At 38.9% G+C, this 22,295-nt stretch overlaps 1 protein-coding gene and 1 long non-coding RNA gene across 13 annotated transcripts in view; one reads left to right on the top strand and one right to left on the bottom strand.

The window, feature by feature from the left end:
• LOC107311198 (uncharacterized) overlaps positions 1–22,295 on the top strand; it is a 125,607-nt gene that overhangs the window by 38,381 nt on the left and 64,931 nt on the right. For 3 of the 11 annotated variants that reach the window (XR_014944591.1, XR_014944594.1, XR_014944595.1), the window contains exon 3: positions 15,501–18,339. The exons of 7 other annotated variants lie outside the window; for them this stretch is intronic. Coding sequence is in view for 1 of the 4 variants with exons in the window: in XM_085543104.1 (XP_085399230.1) it covers positions 15,501–15,658 (158 nt within the window). In the remaining 3 variants the exon portion in view is untranslated. Of the gene's footprint in view, positions 1–15,500; positions 18,340–22,295 lie in introns of those variants that run through there. One more of the 11 variants, XM_085543104.1, reaches the window with a different exon arrangement.
• On the bottom strand, positions 1,611–21,665 carry LOC146761322 (uncharacterized). 2 transcript variants are annotated; one of them, XR_014944607.1, is made up of 3 exons: positions 21,552–21,665; positions 15,593–15,712; positions 1,611–1,810 (listed from the first exon to the last, which is right to left on the bottom strand). It is a non-coding gene; the product is annotated as an uncharacterized LOC146761322 (long non-coding RNA). The 2 variants fall into 2 exon arrangements; XR_014944606.1 differs by lacking the exon at positions 1,611–1,810 and having other exon boundaries at positions 15,474–15,712.

Genomic DNA, 22,295 nt, shown 5'->3' with positions numbered 1-22,295 from the left:
TTTACTAAACTTCAGAAACAAAAAGTTCAGAGAAAGAGTACTTAAAAAAAGAAAAGACCAGATTAGAAACCAGTTTCTATTTCCACCTAAACAAGTTCATCCGCCTGCTTTATCCACCCTTCATAAACACCGACTGGACTGCTTTGCATATTTGTAATGTGCAGTTGAGATAATACACAGAGAGCAGGCAGGTTCCAAAATAGGCTCATGCTCCTTGTGTAACCCTGTCAGTGAACATCCTGACAAGCAATTGTTTGTTTTTCTCTCCTTACCAATGCAAAACATTTGGTAATCACGTTTTAACTTCTTTCCATTTACAGTGTTACCTGCGGATATTTCCTATCTGAGAAAAGTATTATCATTTAAAAGAGCATTTCCCCCTTTTAATGTTTGCCTATTTAGTGCTAGTTACTTCTTGCATATATAAAGTTAGCACAGCTTCTTCTCATAAGTACCACTGATCAACACTGAGTTTCTCATAGCCTGCCAGCTTTTTTCTTTTTCCTATGCTTTAGAATTAGTTTTTCCTCTTTTTAGTCTTATCTTGAAATCTTATGGCTTCCTACATTCCAAGAGAATTTGACCAAGCATTTATGCAACACTTCTGTCCTGTTGCTCTGACATAGAAACCACCCTCAGTAAGTCGTGCAATGGGCACAAGAACAACTGAAGAGCTCTGCAAATGCTCTGCCCCTCAGTGTTGTGTGGTTTGCACAATTTTGTCTTCTTCAAAGCAGGATACATTTAAGATCTGACACAGTTTGTGTTGAGGGATGGTCCAGAAACAACCAGTTCTCCTCTGTCTACCCTGGTATGGAGACACTAAAAGCCAAATGCACAAAGCAGATCCTCAGTAAGCCTAACGGAGGTTGAACTGACTGATGACCCCTAAAGCACACTTCTCTGAAGCTGCTTCAGAACTTCTGAGTTCACGCAATTAATGGAAGTGTTGTTGAAGAGTTGTGGCACACTGGACACTGCAGTATAAGGGAAATTACTATCAACTGGGACTCCCTCTTAAACTAAGAAAAAAAATACTTTTTCAAATTTATAAGAATAACCCAATACTCTATCCCATCTCTAGGAAGGTCTAGGAGCAGATCTTATAAGAAAAAGGCAAGCCAAAGGCATTAATTTCATTATGTGCTCTCTCTCCTTACAGCAACTTGCAAATCAATGACTTCTGAGCTGAAGGTGATGCTTTTGTGTTTCAACAGCTTTTCATGGACCGTTTGCCTATGACTTGATCCAAATACTTTGAATCCATGCAAACATCCACAATACCCTGTTGCAAAGAGTAAGAGCAGTTTAAGAATGGAGAGGAAAACGAGTTTCCTTTTGCTTTCTATGTATTTCCACTTGATTATTTCATGTGTTCTCTTTGGCTGCTGAGTTACAGGAAACCACAAACAGCGATTCCCTCCTCACCTGCTTCATACCATTTGTGATTCTGAAGATTTCCATTACATCGCCCTCAGTTATATCTTTCCAGGGTGAGAAATCCCAGTCTATTCCTACTTGCTCCTGTACAAGCCTTGCTTCTCTGTATTTTGTCTTGTTCTTCCCTAAGGCTGGGGATGAGTGAGTTGGGAGATCAAAACCACAGACAGTTTTCAGGATGCTCACACATACATATTTACTGAGCAGCAGAATGATCCGCATTGTATACATGAAGTCAGGACTGGTTTCGAAATCCATGTGCACAAATTTGTATTCTTCAATACGAACCTTCCTCTCAACATTTTACTTCAGTCACTTGGACTCAGGATCTCCTTCTGCCGTTCCTCACGTTCAGCTTGTTTTTATTTTCCTGAAAAGCACACCAACACCATGCTTTGTCACCACAGCGTCTATGCTCCCTTGTAAATCATTTAAAAATAAATAATGACATACAAATAAGTCTCCGGGAGACCTCGCTAGAAATAGTTTTCTATTTAGAAAATGTACTAGTCATTCTCACACAGATTTGCAATGGATGGCTTCTTGGTCACATGTGGGTGGAGTGCATACATGGGTCCAATTCTGTCTCTATGCTAGTGCTGCTGCTCTGATGCATCTGAAAGCAGAATCAGACCCTCTGCTGAGATACACACAGCAGAGTATGGTTGCTTTACCACTGAAAAACTGGATGTTGATATTTCACATATAAACATTTTTGTGCGTCATTAGTAGTGTCGCGTTTTGAAAACTGCATTAAGTGGATTGTGATGAGGAAATGTGCCCTCACCCAGAGACAGCAGCCATCAACAATGCTCTGTAGTCAACAAAACATTTATGTGGAAGTGAGCACAATTTTATCCCTTGATCCAGCCCGACTGTTTGAAACATCTTAATGACACAGACACGAAACAAAACAACAAGAAGAGCAAACAGAAACAGATTGTATTGAAGTGATTAATAAAATACCTTCAAAAAGAACACTGCAAAGTCTTAGAAAATCTCTTGCACACAGAACTTGTCCTCTGGGCAGGGCTTGAACATCTGAACATGAATTCTGAAGTTATGATCTTTCTGAGTGTTAAAAGCACCTGCATGGTTTGGAATGAAATACCTTTCCAAACACAGGCAAGGCTTTTAGGAAAAATATATAATAAACACTCCATCTTACATAATTGATGGCAGCAGCTAATATTTGTCTCATTATTATTGTCATTTAATTATAGTGCAATTCTCGTCAATATTTTTTGAATGCAGATTAACAAGTTATATGTCACTTGATAGTATCACAAAATGTGCCATTATCCAAGCAATTGACAGCTATGCTGTTTTAAAAAACATTGCCTACCCAAGAACAAGATTGCATGATTTATACAGGTGTGCAATGAGGAACTGATGCAAAATACATTTTACTTAATCACTGCCAAAAAAGAAAAAGAAAGAAATGATCTTCTATCACATCTGTTTGCTGCTTTTATAGCTCACTGTAATTAATGTTAAGATCAGAAGTGCCCTCATCTCATCTCATCCCACGTTCTGGTGTTGCCTTCCTACAAATGTGTTCCAGAGTTATGTAACACCCTACTAAGGAAAGGAACAAATACTTGTGATAACAGTACAGAAACTCTCCATATGCAGCCTAAACTCCCACCAGTTCCGGGAACTTTAGAGAGGTACAGACCAAGTTCTCTTAGAAATCACAGAATCTGTTAAAGAACATTCTTCAAAATCCAATATGGATAGCTACAGAGACAAGCAGGCCATGTCATTCTTTACTGCTCAAAGCACCTGCAGGCTTTGTCTGAGGCTACACAGACATAGTTTTGGCAACAAGAGTTTCATTCTGTGCTACGAATAAAAGGTGGATATTTCAAAATTTGTCACAAAATACTATTTAAAACTGTCCAAGGCCATTCATAATATCACATTTAGATGGGTTTTATTTTTATGTTTTTTATTTTTATTTTTTATTTTTCCTGGAGCAATATATTTGTATTAGCGAAAATGTAATACAAAAGAGAAAAAAATCATTTCAAGTGAGAAATGAAACTGAAACAATGTTGAAATTGATTATTTTGACATTTTCTGCTTCCCTTTCTTTCAAAAGGAAAGTCAGGTGAAATCCAGTTGAGTGTTTGCCATGCAATTTATCTCAATGGAACCACGACTTCTGAGCAGTCAATCCTTTAGAAGTCATTCTGGCCAACCCGTGACATGAAGGTCCTACCTCTATAGACTTGCAGACCTCCCTCTACCCCTGATCCCTGTTGTTGTCCAGCAGCTCTCAGCTCCACCATTTCCTCAGTATCTTAGCTTTGGGCCACAACTGAAACTTACATGCAGAAGCACACTTCTCCCAAGAGCATCACTCCAAGTTGAAATGATCCTTCCTCAAAGGCAAGACACAGCGAAAAACACAGTCCCAATCTTTGAGAAAAGCCTGTAGGCTATTATCATGAGCATGGCTGAAACTTCAGGTAGCAGTTTCGTGTTCCCGTGACATACAGGAAAAAGCAGTAGTGTGACACCAGCATTACCACTAAAAATAACTGACGTGTAAAAATAAATAAAACACCACTTTGTCTGATATCTTTTAACAACGTGATGAATACTTGTGCAGCAGGTGGTAAGCTGAAACACATCATATTTAGTATGAGAACACTTAACTTCATGGGGACTGAGACAATAATGCTATACAATCATGTCTGTAGGGTCTAATTTGACTGTAAGATTTAAATAACAATTCTATATCCCACTTGAACTTGAATGCGTTCTTCTCAGCAGGAAGGCAGCAGAAACTTCAAAGTTCAGAAAGTGTAAGCAAAAGCCATGTACTCATTTGTAAATGTTGTCTCTGACATCTGGCAGAGTCCCTATAAAAATACGGGGCCTATGTAACATGAACTTCACTTGATCCTTAAATATTGGTCAGAAAATAAACTTTTCAACACCCACATTTCTATCAACACTGTAAAAGCTCTTTATTTTTTTTAAAAAAAGTACAAATTGCTAAAATAATTTCATAAATCACTTCACCAGCCCAATTAACTGCACAGGGCAAATCATAGAATCAAAAATACTTACACACACACAATTGAAGCAGGTATATTTCAGATATAGGCCAGTTAATTTTTACAAAACTAAGAAGTTTAAAAAAAATCTCAGAGTACACTGTGTTGCAATCATTTTGCTTTTGCAGTGTATCTGTCTAACTGGATACCAATCAAACCTCATTCGCCACCTGATGGAAAACAGGATTGTTTTTGGGTGACAGCTCACAGGGAGGTAGGAGATCAATAAACCCAGGCAAACAGCGGCTTAAAAAAAAAAAAAAAAAAAAGAAAAAAAAAAAAAAAAGAAAAAGAAAGAGGAAAAGAAAAAGGGAGAAAAAAGGAAGAAATATTTGAAACTGTAGGCTTGTACTAGGAGGGGTGCCTATCTTCTCTCTCTTATTTTTTAGTATTCCACAAATATTCGAAAGGAAAGAAATGGTATGAACACTGAGACTTATTTGCACAAATATTTTAACCAAAATTGCTGTTGTAGAATTCCTAAGACAGAAAAAAGAGGGAGATTTGAGTCCTCAGGGTTAGTACTGAATTTCTGGTATTTATTCCCTATCATCTTTCTTTTTTGCTTGTTGTAGAGATGAGCGTCCAACAGAGCAGTGGTTCAGCAAAGGGCATTCCTACTTTATGCTAAATAGAATCTTAATCACTGGCATGAGGTACAAACTTCAAAACATTCTTCCCAACTGAATTTTTCTTCAGTTTTCTTAGCAAAACAGCCCACCTCAAACCTCGGCTCCTTTTCCTTCCTAATCACACCCCTGCTGTTTTTGTATTTCTTGACCAAAGTGATCTGGATCCACTTGGTATTATTTAATGAAGGACAAAGAAAAAAAAAATACCTTCCCATCTCAGTGCAGGACCCCAATACCTGTCATCAGTATGGCTACAGTTCAGCAACAGTCACAAAGTCTATTCCTCCCAGTGTTGCGCAGTGAATTTTGTTAATTCTGGGAAAAACAGACCCAGCTCTGTCCGCTCCTCCCATTTTACCCCACAGCACAAGCATGGAAACTTTCTCACCTTTCCTTTCTACCCCCTGTGCCACCAAGCAGCTTAGCCATCCTCATAAGAAAGACCTTCAAGGTGAGAGTTTGGGGAACACCTGCTCTATGGTCTTATGCAGGAGAGTGGAATTTGCATAGTTATATTGGCCCTCTGAGCACTCAACTGACTGCTTACCAACAGCAAACATGGTTTCTTGGGTGTCCTCCAGCTCCTGTCTTGCAGGAGATAGTTCAAAGTCTGAGCTACAAACTGTGTGTTCAGTGGTAGAGGTGGAGAACTGAGACCACCTGGGAACCTAGCAAATGGGTACTGAAGCAGAATGCTTTCTGCTTGATACTTTTGCCCCATGCTCGCAGCTAAATTCACCAGCACAACGAATTCATCCAAAAAAAAGTGGCTGTGGAGGGTATTCTTGGCAGCCCTAGCACTGGTCTGTCTCAGAGGGTTGGCTATATTGTGCAGCATGGGACCCACACACATGATATACTGAATACATACACTGAATAAACAAGAAAAAACTTTGTCAAAGTTTTCCCTCTTCTTTTGCATTCTTTCCTTCTTATGCAAAGGGAATTCATTTCCAGGAAAGCATACAGACCATTTACTTCAACAAAATACAGGCTCGTCAATTTATAAATACTGAATTATTATTTTTTGATTTATCCTGTTGTGTACTTGTTACCTTTGCAGTCAGACTGGTCTGAACACTGATGGTGATCTCATACCTCTTGCATGTCTCTGAAAAATTTTTTCCATTTAAATAGTTACCAACAAGATGCACGGTGTACAGATGAGTGCGAGTAAGAACTCCAGATCGTTTTTCCTACTTAGAAGGTAAATGCTATTGGATAGTTGACCTAATTCTACTGGTGGCACTTTGCTTTTTTGCTCAAGATTGGGAGGAAAACAAAGCAAGATACCCAGTTAAAACAAAACCATAATGCTTAGTGAAAGGTATTAGAAATTAGAAAATACTTATTAAGTGGAAATAAAGACTAGGCAGAAGGTAAATCTTTGTTTTGGAAATCAAGAACGACTGTTTGTGAACATAGCCCAGAATCTTAGCTGAGTTAGCTCTTACAATGCATACCATTAAATCAAATTGGAGAATTTCATTCAGCTACATAAGCAGAGCCAGTATGCTGAGGGGTGTCACTGTGCTTTGGGGGAAGAAAACAAAAAAAAAGTAGAAAAAACACTGCCATGTTTTCAGCCACATGAAAGCACTGACTCCAGGGTGATGGCCATGCAAATAACAAGAACTGAAATAACCACATACTCATAATGGAAGGAGTCCAATGTGTGTAATCATGAAACTGTTGCCATTATTCTGAGTTTCTGAAACAACATAAAAGCCTCAGGAACACACAGTTTTAAATCTACACGTGCAAAGACGATAGCATTATATGGTAGGAGAACAGCAAGTATACTGAATGAGAGAAAAAGAAGAGAGAAAATTTAGACAAATACTGATTCATTAACCTAAGTTAATCCCTCAAGTACAAAGGGTCTTAGAACAGATTTTGAGGGAACAGATAAATAAAGACATGGAGGTGAAGGAAATATTGGATCCAGTGTGATAGAAAATATAATAAAACAAGATCTGGTCAGACTAACTTAATAGCTTCCTTCGATAAGATAGCTGATTTTCTAGACAAAGGAAATAGAGTCGATCACATCTATCTAGACTTCAGTAAAGCACATGGTATGGTGCCACATGGGAAATTATTTGTTAAGCTGGAGAAGATAGGGATTAGTAGAGGAATTGAAAGATAGGTAAAAGACGGTCTGAAGGAACGACAGCAAAAGATAGTGTTGAAAGGGAAAGTATCATGAAGGCTACCAGTTAGCAGTGGAATTATTTATGGATCAGCCTTGAGTTTGATCTTATTTCATTTATGACCACGACACAAATACTAGGAATGTGGTGATACTACATAGGCTGGCACTATCAATACACAGGAGAGAAGGGATATCATGCAGAAAAAGGCTGGATGACAGTAAGGACAGGTATAATAGGAGTAGGATGAGAAGCAGGATTTTGAAGATAACGAATTTGGTCACTTATCCCCAAATGAAGATAATGCTTTTGGAAACTAATAACAAAAATTGTGAATCAGTTAGAAAAATCTGAGCTAGAGGGGAAGTCCTGGTAATCTGTCAGTCATAGCACAACCTGAAGCAACCAGTGAAATACCTCAGTAAAAAAGCACATGTGTATCTTGGGATTCATAAGAAACTGTATTTTAGGTGAACAGAAGAGGACTGGGTCCATCATGAAAGCCAGTGACAAGGCCCCACCATTAGCCTTAATAGAATCCTGTTACACAGTCTCAGAAAAGATGTATTTAAACTGGACCAGATGCAGAGGCGGTCATCTACTGGCCAAGAGCAATGCCTGACATCTCATGTAAACCACATATCCCAATCCCTACTAGCCTGAAAAAGATTTGCCAGCTTTTTCCTTACTGATATTACAAGCTCTTTCCATTCCCAGAGTGGTACAAAGAAGACAGATTACAAAAAAAATATGGTTCATCTTTTCCGTAACCCCGCTGTGGATGGTGATGTTAATTGTAGTTAATTTGCTACTAAAAGAACCAGATCTGCACTCTGAAAGCACGTGAACAAGATTTCAAGTCTCAAAATACTATCTTACTTCTTTGAAATGCACATGTACAGCCTTGCTTCTGGAAAAAATTGCCAACTTTAAGAAAGAAAGAGTAGTATAAAAAAAAGGCCTTCAACAAACCTCCGTAAAGTTAGTGGAACAAAGCCACTTCTGCCCTACTTTTAAAAACATTCCATACAATTTTTCCCTGAGATAGAATTGGTTTGTCAGATCCACAGACTACAGAAGACAAATATCTATTATTTCCAGCTGCAACACCTGACAAATCTGGGTCATATGCTGCTACAGGTTTTCAGATTGCTTTTGTCTGATAGGGGAAGTTTGGCATAAAAACTGCTGGTGAGATACATCTCTCTTGCTGTTGCATGGCAGTGGATGAAAGCAGGTTTGGTGTAAAACTGAGTCCAGCATTTGCTTACATGGATGGTTTGCCATTTCAGGCCAAGCACCCAAATGATGCAGCAGAAATAAAGTAGTCATATTTAAGTATATAATTTCCATTCATTCACTGTGAACAAAAATTCTGCTACTGAGAATTTTTTACTGTCATTCTCTCTCTTTTTTTTTCAATTTCAGAAATCCAAGGTTTTAGATAATAATTTCTCTTGTTTAAAAGATAAGCCATTGCAAAGGGAAAGATGGAAGTGCAAAGACAGCATTCATAAGAGAAGTGAACTGAGATGACATCCTACGGAGAAGAAAAAAAAGAATGCCTTTTGGGCATACTCTCAGTTAAACACTCCTTTTAGATAATTTTGCTAGAATACCAAACTTTACAGCAAATTTAAATTGATCAACAATATTTTGTCATCTCTCAAGGAAGCAAGCCAGGAATAAGAGGAGTTCCAATATCTATCCAAAGAGACAGCTGTAGTCAACGGATTTATTTATAAGAATATTATTTGGTAGCAAAGAACTTACCATGGCTGAATGTAAAAAAGTATTTTTTTGATGAGTTAAAGAGATTAAGAAAAATCAGGCAGATTTTGACATAGAATGGTGTGTAAATGAGAGGTGTTATCAGTCTGAATCTGGCAGCTCCATTTTTGTTATGGTGAAAAATATCAGTATTATTTACTAAGAAGATTAGGGCTGAATTGGAAGAGAGGCTGGTTGTTGTGTGGAGATTGAGATAAGATAAAGGATTTTACCTTCTATGCACAAGCCAAATGCAATACACACAGGACTGTTATCTCCAGCTCAGGCCTAGCAGAGGTATATTAAGATGTACATTGTAATTACCAGTGGCAGGAGTAGATTTCATAAAGGCTATTTTAAACCCTAATAAAATGCTGGCCTTTAATTATACAGCTTTGAAATATTTTTCTTAGTTAATTGCAACAGAAAAAAAAAACCCACCTCATATTTGAAACTGATTCTTGCAGAGAAAGCACAAGCAGAGCAAGCAGCCTTTGCCTGATTTGCACTTGTTTTGCTGTCTGGCTTCATTCTGTGATTTGAATCAGAGAGACAACTGAGACTGCTAAACACCTTCCTCATTTTGCCTGTTATCCAGAAAGCAAGATTAGCAAGGATTGGGGAAGGCAGGGGCTAGAAGGAGAAGGAGAGTCGATCTTCTTTCCACAACATAATTAATTAGTTCCAAAAATGAGCTGCACACTCATTAATCACTCCTGTTCACTGGAGACAGATCCAGGCCCCCAGTATGCAGTGGGGGTGTGTGGGGGGCTGAGAGGGGCAATATCATTTTCATCGCCGAAAAGAGCAAACCATGCCAGTTTTATATTTAGCACAAGGCCAGTCTGGGCCTCTGTGAGAGCTCAGAAGAGATTGATGCTGTCAATAAGCAATTTTCCTGGTGGAAACAAATCTGGAATTGTAGGGCAAAAAAAAAGCCACCCAAAACATGCACAACAGAACACACACATAACTTGCTCTTACTGAAGATATTTATTACTGCTTTATATCCCACATTGACGGTTTAACCCACAGCAATCCTCTTTGGATCTTACTATCACACTGCTAAGAAGCAAAGAAGGGAATGAGACTCAGGTTGCCTGGGTTCTCCTGTGCATCTCCTCCAGGCATCTATTTCTGCTCCTGCTGAGGGGAATGTTTCTGTCCTGCTTCAGATCTTACAGTGGCAATCCACTGTTTTCCTACCTCCAAAACATGGGAAAAATTCCTTGTTGAAACATCTTGCAAAAACTCTTGCATGGGGTTAGAGTCCAATTTTACTTCACAGTTTCAATTTTCATACCAGCAGAACCCCTATACTTTATGTACATCTCTGTTTTTTGCTAATTCAAATGCAAAACTCAGAACATAGCAAATACATGTGGCCATTGGACCATCCTCTGTACAGTTTACTTTTCACGCAACTAAAGCTAAAATAAATGCCTTTAGAGTTCACAGTTATAAAGAACACATTTGGGAGTGTTTTGGTGCTATAGTTCTGGAAATTGTAGACTCTGCATTTATACAGCTGGCCTTTCATGCTGTAGCTGTCATAAGCAGATAATTATCACTGACTCTGCTGCTTAGTGAGTTACTTATGGTAGTACCACATCATATTTATTTCAGTTTTGCTTTTCATATATGGCTCCATCACCTTGCCAGCTTGGTTCTATTCCTTGAAATTGCAGTGATATTAGTGGATTAATAATTGCATCATGAAAAAAACTCATGTGTAAAAGGACATGAAGACACAGAGATAAAGTGCTTCCAAAGACACTCACAATTCATTAGTTTTCTCAGGCACCTTTCTCTTTATGTATGGGGTAGGGAATCCCTTCCCATGCACATATGAAGAGAGGTATCTGAAAGATAGGCTGAGGAAGGTATCTTGCAAAATCCTTTGGCCTCTCCTATTTAATCTACTATGTTCTCTTTCCCCTACTTGCTTGAACAGACCCCCCACAATTACCAGCCTGCACAACTAAGCTTTCCCTTAGTTTGGATTAAATTGGACCCATTAAAATTGCTCACACTACATCTACTTTCTCAGCTATCAGTAGCCAGGCAGCACAGAAAATCCCGTACCTGCATAGTGAATACTATACTCTGACGTAGATGAGTCATCCATCTATGAACATAATTGTACACACAAAAATGTTCTGTAAACTGGATAAATTGTACTTTAATGCATTTTCTAGCAAATGATCATTTAGAAAACAAACTGTTCCACGATCTGCAGTTAGAATCCAGAGACTTCCTGCAAAGAAGAATGTGTCCAACTTACCTTTAAAAGCTGAAGAACTAAGACAGAGCACATCTGTACGGTGACAATAATGAAAAGATGGTAGTTGTAAATACCCAGAAGGTTATTTACAGGAAAAACTCACCCGTATAGAAGCCTTCAGTCTGCCAGGAACCGCTGAGGCAATCTCCACCAAGAAGCAGTCTCCAAGAGAAGCTGCCTTAATGGTGGTCAGCCCTTAAATGAGGTCTAGAGGAGGTGGAGTCAAGCTCCACCTCTTCCGGAAGCGCAGCTTAATTACTCTCACCTGTGCTCCCACAGCTGCCCCCAACATTTGCCTCAGCTGATTAATCAGAGGTTCAGGCTGTGATTCCAATTTCCCATACAGCTTCTCATTAAAATTAAAACCCCAAGCAGGAAAAAATATGGTGAGATCAGAGGCATGCTTATGTATCCTTAACTTTTTAAAAATGTATCCTGCTCTCTTAAAAAAAAAAATAAAAAAAAAAATTGACTGAAAATGATGATTTCCTCAAATTATAAATATAAATCTAAAAGCAATATGTATAGCAGCTTTAGGATAACAAATTTACTGTCTGAAGACTAAACAAGCAAATTCTCCTTCGGTAAAGCCTTCTTGTTGTTTCACATTACATAGTTCTTTGCAGAGCTTCCTACAATTAGTGACCTGCAAGTAAACACTGTAGACACACAGAACATCAGCTCCTCTTCAGAACAACTAGAATCCACATGACCTAGAAAGTAGCAGGGGAAGACTTTTTTGGTGTCGTGGTTTAACCCAGCAGCAACTCAGCACCATGCAGCCATTCCCTTGCTTCCCCCAGAAAACACAAAAGGTAAACAGAAACAATAATGCAATAATAACACATATATCCACAGCGCAATTACTAATTCAGCTAGTAATACAGCTGCCTGCTGACCAATAGCTTACCAGCAAAATGGAGTCTGATCACCCAACAAATGACACCCAATAATCTTCAAGAAACAGCCACCCCTGCACAATTCCACATACTTCTTTAGCCTTCCAAATAACATTACATGGTATGGAACAACCGTTGGCATAATTCAAGTCATCTGCCATAGCCCCTCCCCTTCCCATGCTGCCAGCCATAAAGGCAGAGCCTCATCCCTGTTGAGTAGTTTGTCTTGGCCTTGACTGTGTTCCTATCAGTTCCTCTAGAACTAAGCCATATTTGTATTTCCCCATATTTCCAAAGGATATTACTTATGACTGAGAATAACTCGTTAGTTTTTTTCTCCACCTGACACTGGATTATCCCCAAGGAGCTTAGGAACTCTATGAAGTCAGTGGTTGCTTTCATCCCTTTCATAGAATCCTTAAAGCTGTAAAAGATCTTTATGATAATCTATTTCAACCATCAACCTATAAACAATGAACTGCATCCCTCACTGCCCCATTTATACATTTCTTTAGCACCTCCAGGGATGATGAGTCTACCACCTTCCCTAGGCAGCCTGTTCCAATGTATCACCACTCTCTCAGAGAAGAAGGTTTTCCTAATGTCCAACCTGAACTTCACTCACCTGGTACAACTTAAAGCCATTACCTCTCATCACTGTTACCTGGGAGAAGAGACCAAATCCCGCCTCTCTACAACCTCCCTTCAGGATGCTGGAGAGAGTGACAAAGTTGTCCTTGAGCCTCCTCCTTTCTAAACTGAACAATCCTCTCTCTGTAAGACTTGTTTTCTAGACCCTTCAAGCTTCATTGCCCCTCTTTGTACGCACTGCAGGGCCTCAACATGTTTCTTGTAGTGAGGGGCCCAAAATCAAATACAGTACTCAAGGTGTGGCCTCACTGAGTACCAAGGCACAATCACTTCCCTTTCTCTGCTCATTACAAGTCAGGATGCCATTGGCCTTGGCTACCCAAGCATTCTACTGTCTCATGGTCAGCTGGCTGTTGACTAATACCCCAAGATCCTTTTCCCTCAATGTAAATTTCCAGGCACTCTGCCACAAGCCTTAATGTTGTACGAGGTTGGTGTGACCACAGTGCAGGATCCAGCACTTTGTCTTCTTGCAGCTCATCCAACCTATCCGGATCCCTCTGTAGGACCTTCCTTCTCAAAGGCATATTAACACTTCCTCCCAACTTGGTATCATCTGCAAACTTATTGAGAGGGCACTCAATCCCCTAATACATATCATCAGTAAAGATATAAAGCAGGACTGGCCCCACTACTGACTCCTGGAGAACACCTCTCATGGTGTGTCACCAGCTGGATTGTTTGCATTCATGCATGAACCAAAAATCCTATCAACAACTGTGCATTTTCTACAAGGCAGCGAACACCCATTGCTCACAGCAGATTTTTGTGGTGCCTGGAGTACTTGCTGTCTTGCAAGAGAATGCCTTTAAAAAGAAAACTGTTTTGCTTTTCTCAAAGCAGAGTTTTACTTCTAGAGAAGCACAACATACATAACTGTTAAGTTTATATGAGAGCCATACAGTGAATTCTGAACAAAATATATGTAGACAGATAACTTGGCTGCAGCAATTAAATCTTTCTAGTGTGATAAGTACATTAATCATTTCATGATTAAATCCATAATCCTTAGCATAGGAGGAAGATTTGGAAAAAACAACAACAACAACAAAAGAACAAAAAACAGAGGATGAACAGTTGCATAAGCCTAGAAATATTTAAATGTAATTTAAGTTCACTTTGTTTCTGCTTTGGAGTTTTGGGTGACTCGCAATGCTTGCGGTTCTATCCTTAGCTATCCAAGTTATTTAGTATGCTAAGGTCATCTCCAAAATTTCCCAACTGTGCATTTGGGGAAAAAAAAAAAAAAGGGAAAGAAAAAAAATAAAAAAAGAAAAGATATCTCAAAAACCATAAGGCAGAAATCATGTTTCTAACTTTGACTGAAAGTGACAATGTTGGTCGTTTTTTTGTGGGCTCAATGCGCTGTTTGGTTATTGCAGAAAAAGAGGATTCCTTACTGTTCCAGCTATGATTACATGTTCAGATACTATCTTGATGGCTTTAGGAGACATCCATGTGTGCAGTGGGGTGCGACTGGTTGACACAAAATAATTTTTTTTCCAATTTGTTCCATGGTGACAGTAATTCAGACAAGAAGATGATTTTGTGTTCTACTGCTACCTTCTACCTGTCCAATAATTCCAAGATAACACAATGGATATTTACAGAAAATTTTCTTCAGACATACATATATTTGTAAATATATGTGCAAGACATAATTGCTCATTTTAACAGTTTCTGCTGCTCTCAGAATTATTGATTTCTACTCTACAATAATTTTGTCTCTATTTTTAAAAAATGTATTTATTTGCAAATGAACTACAGTATAAATAAGGAGCTGTTGTTACTTTTAGTGTACATGCATTTCATTTCTTAACTATCATCTTTTCTTTCTGTAAATATGAGATATGGACTGAGCAATTCTGACACCCAGTTTCTGGCAGAGGGTGCACAGAAGAACCTTAGAGACCCATCATTTTTCTTGGTTGGCTAAGTAGCTTTTTCTTCTACACCCAAAAATAATGTGTGTCTTGAAAGGACAGAACAATTGAAGCTATTGAATTACCTGCTTCTATCCTCAGTTTTGGTAAGCTACAATGAGATTTCTGGGGAAAGCAATATATCCAAAGAACTCTGAAATAAAAAAGACATCCTTTCCTCATTCAATAATGTGATTCAGCTAAGGGCTGAACACTTTGTAAAAGGTGTTGGGTGTTTTCAAATCCTTCCGGGATTTAAACGAGTAAGAGAGCTCTGGTAAAATTGTTTAGAAAATAGTTCCACCAATAAATGTCTAAACTTCAAGCCCAGTTGTCATAAACATTCTAAAACAAATGCTGATAGGAATTTTGTTTTGAATAATAGAAAAATATTTCAAATTTTCAACCCTGTGGGGTCCTTCCATCTTGCAAATGGGAGTAATAAACAAACAAATGTACTCAGTCAAGTGGAATGATGTAACAGCAGTCAGCCTTTCCAATTGCTTCTCCTGATTTATGGTTGTTACATCAGATTTATCAGAATGACTCATCTCTAATCCATACTTTTTAGGCTGTGAAGATCCTGAGCTACATTCTTTGGATACCTGAAATAGACATATGATAAAGATTGATCTGCCACAGAAAGCTTTACGCTTTTTTTTTTTTTTTTTTTTTTAATAGTGGGCTCACATATATTTGGAACCAACATAGAAACTCTACTGTCCCATGTATGTAAAGAATCTCAAGAAAGAGGTGAAATTATTCAAGGTTACCTTTTGTTAGCTGTTGAAGAACCAGAAATGAAATTCTATTCACCTCCACTCAGCAACACCTTGTAACTCTTGGTGATGAAAACAGCTGCAAGATCTAATTGAGTTCCAATGGATCTTCATCTGCAGACAAATCAACACACAAGAAAGTGATGCCCCTTTTACTCTGCATATTGGTCACCATCCTGAAAGACAGAGTTCAAGAAATACTGAGGAATCAAGGTGTTTGAGATGCTCTGATGGCTGTCAGCACTTTATCTTTGACACTCCAGCCCCAAAGAAGGCAAACAGTACTATTTCTGGTAATAAGTGACATGCTACTAAAATAGGCACCAAGTACCTCTCTTTTAAAGTGAGCAGTGGACAACTATTTGAAGAACCAATATCAAAATGAAAAAATTTGGCAGCCTTCTCCACTCAGAAAGGCATGAATCTACCCCATTTGATATGGCAGAGAGTTTTTGCCTTTACCCAGAGCGTCAGCAACAGATGACAGCTGAGAAGTGATCAGGAAGCACCTAGCATGTGTTCTCCAAACAACATCCTGGCTGCCTTCCACGTGCATGGAGAGCTCAGTCAAATCTCATTGGTTTTAGCTAACAGCTAACAAGAAATTCCTCACAATGTGAGGAATTCGCATCAGCAGCCAAGTGAAGACAGTTAGGATTAACCAGATGTCCACCAACTCAAATAAATCCACTCATCGGGATTTTGCAGAGGGTACAGACACTTTAATTTGCCTATTCAACAAATTGTGCTTTTATGATACAACTAGTTAGTTTCCAGATAGTCATTCCATTGCCAGCTCTGTCTCTTGTAAATAGTGTAGACTTTTATTGTATAAATTCCTGATTACTATTTTGCAAACAAAACCCTGGAAGACATGTTTAGGAATCACCTTGCAGTAGACAAAGGATAGCTATTAAGATGTACTAAACCAGTGAGAGAGCAGGCTGCTGGCAACAATTTATTTTACCTCAGGGCATTTTGGATGACTCAGTCGTTTATTAAATACTGAGAATGAACCATCAAAACAGATGTTGTCTGGCAGATAAGTCTCTGTTGTACTGTTCCAGGACTCACCTACTGAATGAGCATCATCTAGCAAACTGTTTTACAGCAGGTAACCAACTCTATTTCAAACCAGATGAAAGCAATAGACTTAACCCACTCATCAATTCCAGTTGATTCCTCTCATCCACACTGTACTCATATATTATCTGAATTATACCAAACAAATCCTTTCAAGTTACTTAAACACAGTTCTAGCCAGTACCTTGCTCTACTGCAAGTACGTTGCTCCATTCTGATCATTTTCAATCAACAACCAAAGATATTGAACTCAAAAGCATGAATTAAGAACTTTTTTTCTTACTTAGTACTCTAATCTGCTCAACAGAATATAAAAAGCTCTGAAGCTGTCTCAGTGCAATTATTTCAGTTGTCTCACCTTACTTAATTCTTATTTTCTTCCATAACCACTTCTACTACTACTATTATTGCTATGAGTATGGAGCAGTTCTTGTGAGGACTAAGGCTCACATCTGTATTTAACTAAACAACTCTACCGCCACAAACAGCTTAAAAGCTAGCTTAATTTCTCTTCAGAAGATGTTGATGGAAGAGGAAATGTCTAGATTTTGTGCTTTTGTTCACTAGGAAGAGAAAGCTACATGAAGAACCATTGCTCTTCTGCTGTGGTGTCAGGCTTGAGCATTTTTTCAGCAGGCAGTAAGAAGATAGCCACTATCATCTTGCTGTTTTGATCTGTACCTTTCCATCAAAGAAAAGTGAGATCTGTGTTCATTTGCTTTCATTTATGAAAATGCCCTCCTCAAGGTAGGTGGAGTGTATAGGTTATCTTTCTCCACTGTTTTGTTTGTTTGTCTGCCATACTTCTATAACTGCTGCTGTGACAGTCCCAAAGTCAGCACAATGTCATCTTGATGAGGATGAGATGAATCCCTGTGGAGTCCAGGAAGCTTTGGCTGTGTGCAATTGCATTTGAAGGGACTCCTGGGGTGAGGTTCTGGCTTCAAATGCTCTGACAAGGTGCTGACACAACACTGTCAACACATGGAGGGTGCACAACTGGCAGGAGCAGGCAGCAGTTGTTTGCTCTAAACTCCATGAAAAAGGACACAATAGAGATGCTCAAGACTGTCATTGATGATGGGACAGTGGTGTTTATGCCATCTTCACCACAGCCAAAATCAAACACTAAAGTGTAGACTTTTCTCCCTGAAAACACCCCCACGTCATCATGCTGTTGTCGCTGAAGTTTCTCAAGACAAGCAATTTAACATTTAGAGCAGTCATATACAAAATTAGACTCTATAGCATAGCCTGAAGAGAAATAATGTAAATCAGATATTGTCTTTCATATGGGAAAAAACAAACACTGTGATGATTCTGATTGAGTGATTGAATTACTATTTTATAATGATACTGCATATGCTGTGATTCTTAATTTAACAACTTGCTTGCAATGGGTACTTGTAGGTAATGCTGCAAATACATAACGCATCAAGAATGATTGTATTTTGCTACATAATACAGAGAGGAATATTGTACTGCCAAAATGGGTAGTTATGTGTATTTTACCAGGCTACCATTTCATTAGCTAGATGAGATATGGCCACTGGACATAAGAGTTTGCACTTATTACTTGTACTGCGGCACTCAAAAGAACAAAGTTTATTGTAAGATAAAAAGAAACATCTTCTTAAATCTTGTCTCTCTTGCATATATTCATTTGTGTTTCTGCACATTATTGTTGCCAGAGGTATATCTTCTCTGATAATGGTGATAATAGGAGCCAGTTAGGACTAGCAAAGCTATTTTCTTGATGTATTAGCACTTCCATTTTAGAATAATCCTACTAGCATGATTCTGTAGTATTTACAATTTTTATAAGTACCGATTATATTTTCAAAGTCAAAGTGGGATAAAATTAGTGCATTGTACCCCGTTGTTGCTGCTTTCTATAGTAGTCAGCCATACATATTGAACAATGCCATACAAGTGTAATTTTGAGAGGTAAGAGCTTGATTCTTTAAAAAACACTTACATGGGCAGTATGAGCTCTTGCTGAGGATCATCACCATGTGAACATTGTGCATACAGTCTACTTAATAAAGAAAACCTGAGTTACATGTATAAACAAGGGCATGTAGGTGGAGTTCTGGCAAAAGAGATTTTTTTTCCACCACTGAAGTCCATTTAGCAGCCAAGAATACTGTGTCTTATGATACCATTTGTACATTGTCAAGAAATAATATCTATATTTCTAATTTACAAATGTTGATAGGCAAGTACTTTCAGCCACTGGTGAGGAGTGGCATTTGGGAAAAGAGTTGTCTATAACGCTTGCAGGTCCATCTGGGGATGATGGATGACTTTCAGCAGCAAAGATTTTCCAACAAATGACAGTCCAAAACAGAGCCTTACAAAGTACTCATGGCTAATGTCAATAATTCTTTCTTTGCCAGTTTAAATATCCTTCTGAGTCTCTCATACCCTCACTGGTACAGTACACTGGCAAAATTAGCAAGCTAATGTCACCACTCCTTGTAGATAAACATGTGTAAAGTGTCAGGCATAAGGAGGAGATTACAGAACGCATATTTCTAAGTACCACTTATGAATACAACACATGTAGCTCATGGAATTGTTGACATCATCTAGAGAGGAAAGCAAGACTTGCAACCACAGTGGATTATGTCATTAGCCAAACTGGAAAGTAATCATTCCTTACAGCTGCCAGAGTCTGTCTCTGCCCTGGAGCTCCTGTTTTCCTCAAGAATAATATATCACTAAATTTAGATAAACACTGTGAGAGTGAAGTTCAACAAAATGTAATGTGACATGCACATCTTACGCACGAGCCTTTTGCAGGTTGGTGCATTTAATGGAGCCTCTCATCTTGTGCTTGCTTCAGAAAGAAATGTCATTAAGTATGGGAAAGAGGGTCAGGAAAATGGATGCAAACAGAGGATTTCCAGCATGTACATCATGACTGGGACTGTGAATCAGTGAGGCTGCTGCAGTGACACACAGAGGCTTTGGCTGGGATTAGAAGACCAGAGAGGCAGTGATGTACACAGCTAGAGGCAGAACATCCCTGCCCCAGGGAGTTTACCATCGAATAATTCAGGCAATGCACAATAATTGGAAAATAGAAATTATAAAATCGGGAAGATATGTGCCTACAGTCATTGTAGGCATCTGCATACCTTCCTGCCCCTCTCCCATAAAAAGCTTGTGTGCCAGCCATGACCCCAGGCCATTTGCACCAATCATTGCTTCAGCTGATGTAGCTTTTGAAGAAATGGCTGGAAGATGAGAGAGTCTTACAAATGAGTCCACCGAGTGTTATTTGTGTTAAAAAGAAATAGTGATGCCCATACAGTAAAGAGGAACAGGGTTGCAGGCTGGTGATTGCTAAGAGGCAAGGCAGCTGTTTGGTGACCTGAAGATGAGAGGAATTGGAGGCGTAAGAGAGGAAGAATGAGCAGGACTGAGAGCTCCAAGTAATGAGCATGGCTACGGCTGGCTTGTTCTTTGTGCATATCAAAGAGAAACAGTGTAAGTTGAAGGACAAGAATGATCAAAGAGAAATAGGTGTTTGGATGCAAAATACTACTGTCTCGAAGGAATGAACTGGTAGGTTGTTAATAAGAAGTTGAAGATCATAGGAATAATAATATGCCAGTGTAAGCAAGAACAGGAATCGAACTATGAGTATAGAAGAGAATCAGAAAACATCACTTTTGGCCATGCTAAATCAAGACTGAATATAAAGCACCTTAAAAAGAGATGATAGGTAGATAAGCTGAAATGCAGCTATGATATAAGGAAATATTCCAGGAATGAAAATTCAGTTTTGCAATTTCCTAGCATAAAAATACTTTGAAGAGATCTGCCTGCAGTTTTTCCTCTGGGTTTGGTTTGGCTCAAGTCAAAAAGGCTGTTTTTGCTTAAAGCTGTTAACAAGATGAGGTGCTTGTCATAGAGGGGAATGTAGAAAGTGAGAGGTCAGAAAGGAGCAGTGCTTTGTGGGAAAAGGGTGAAGGATGTAACCTTTGTAGGGATTAGGAGGTTTGATCCAGGGTTTGCTAAAGGCAGAGGAGAAAAAAGCCAAAGCAGCTGTTTTGCTGCATGCCTTTGCAGCTGAGTCAGGTTAAAGCTATGGAGAAGGACAGGCATGTGAAGGGAGGATGCAGTCACACTAGTTGTGTCTGGGTAGGTGACTGGGTGAGCAAGATGAATGTCAGAAGGGGGTGTGGATAAAAACTGTGGGTCAGTGACACTGCTAAGCTGTGTCTGCAGTGTGAACAAAAGCCCTGCAGAAGAAACTCAAAAGGATCATGTCTAAATGTTTGGTGTAGGGGAAAATGTGGCGTGGCTGGCACCAAGGATGGAGTGGGAGGACAAGGTAATGGGGATGGTAGAGTAACAGCTAAAGGGAATAGTGACAGGGCAATGCAGGGTGATAGTCTGTGGAGGGACAACATGATGGCCAACCCACTCACTACTAAGAGTGCCATTGTGGCATTCATATCTTACATTAAGCCCCTTGATATGAAACACAAGTGCAAAAATCCATGCCATAAGGTTGTAATTGCATTTGTGAGGAAGAGGATCTATCTAGAGTCAGAGCTCTGTAAGCAGTATTCTCCACGATTTTGAGACAACAGAGGTGAGTAAAAGTTGTTGGGGAATCTAAGGTTCAATGCCTTGATGATTCAGACCTTAAATAAAAATCTTCAGATTTGATGAGCAATGAAGTCTTCCTTTCAATCTCCCTTTCTACAGACTAAACAGCCCCAGTTTCCTCAGCTGCTCGTTGTATGGCTTGATAGAATCATAGAATCTCTTAATTGAAAAAGACTTTTGAGAATTTCAAGTTTCCCTGTTCATTGTTTCTACCCAACTTTTAACAGGCAAAGAAAAAGATTACCTGAAATCTCTGAGGTCCGTTATTAACTGGAGGTGCTCCAGTTCTTACTTCTTACCAGGCAGAACAGTGCAATTTCTTCTGTCAGTAGGTTCCTTAAAACCAAAGTGAATCATGTCACAAGATGAACTTTTTTTTTAAAATAAATTGAAGTACACTTTATGTCCACTCCATCTGCAATGCTCTATAGACAATCAGTGTAACAATACTTTTGCAGAAAAAGAAAAAAAAGGTGCTTTGGCTCACAACCAAAATCATATTAAATGCCACAAGAGGTTCAGACCAAGTATCGGTATTAGTGTGCTTGGTTATGGATCAGGAGGAGACAAAATATTGCTCTCGTTATATCCAAGCACACTTTTGTTCCAAAGACAGATGTTTGCTGATGAGAACGCAGGTGAGGTGTTCTCATATCAATGGAAGAGGCAATACACAGCTGATATGGCAGCAACTTAACCTGTTTACTCTTTAACTTATTTGCATACTGAAAATATGTTTTGACTGAAGTAACTTGACAGGTGAGGACTGAGATGTTTAGTACATAGGAAATCTGGTTTGGTACAAAAACACTCTTTAGAGTTTACACCTATATTTAACCTTGTCTAAATACAGACCTCTGCAGTTAGTGATTCTCCATGCATTTCTCAAGGTTTCCCAGTTCTTCTTTCCAGGACTGCAAACATCTGTTTGTAGAATTGAACATGTGCTTATGCTGCAGGTGTAGCCAATGCAATCTGGAGGTTGGAC

The sequence above is a fragment of the Coturnix japonica genome, chromosome 3 (genome assembly GCF_054131305.1).
Source record: "Coturnix japonica strain WE chromosome 3, WE-NBRP24, whole genome shotgun sequence".
In the NCBI taxonomy this organism is placed as follows: domain Eukaryota; kingdom Metazoa; phylum Chordata; class Aves; order Galliformes; family Phasianidae; genus Coturnix; species Coturnix japonica.
This window is presented reverse-complemented; position numbering and strand designations above follow the sequence as displayed.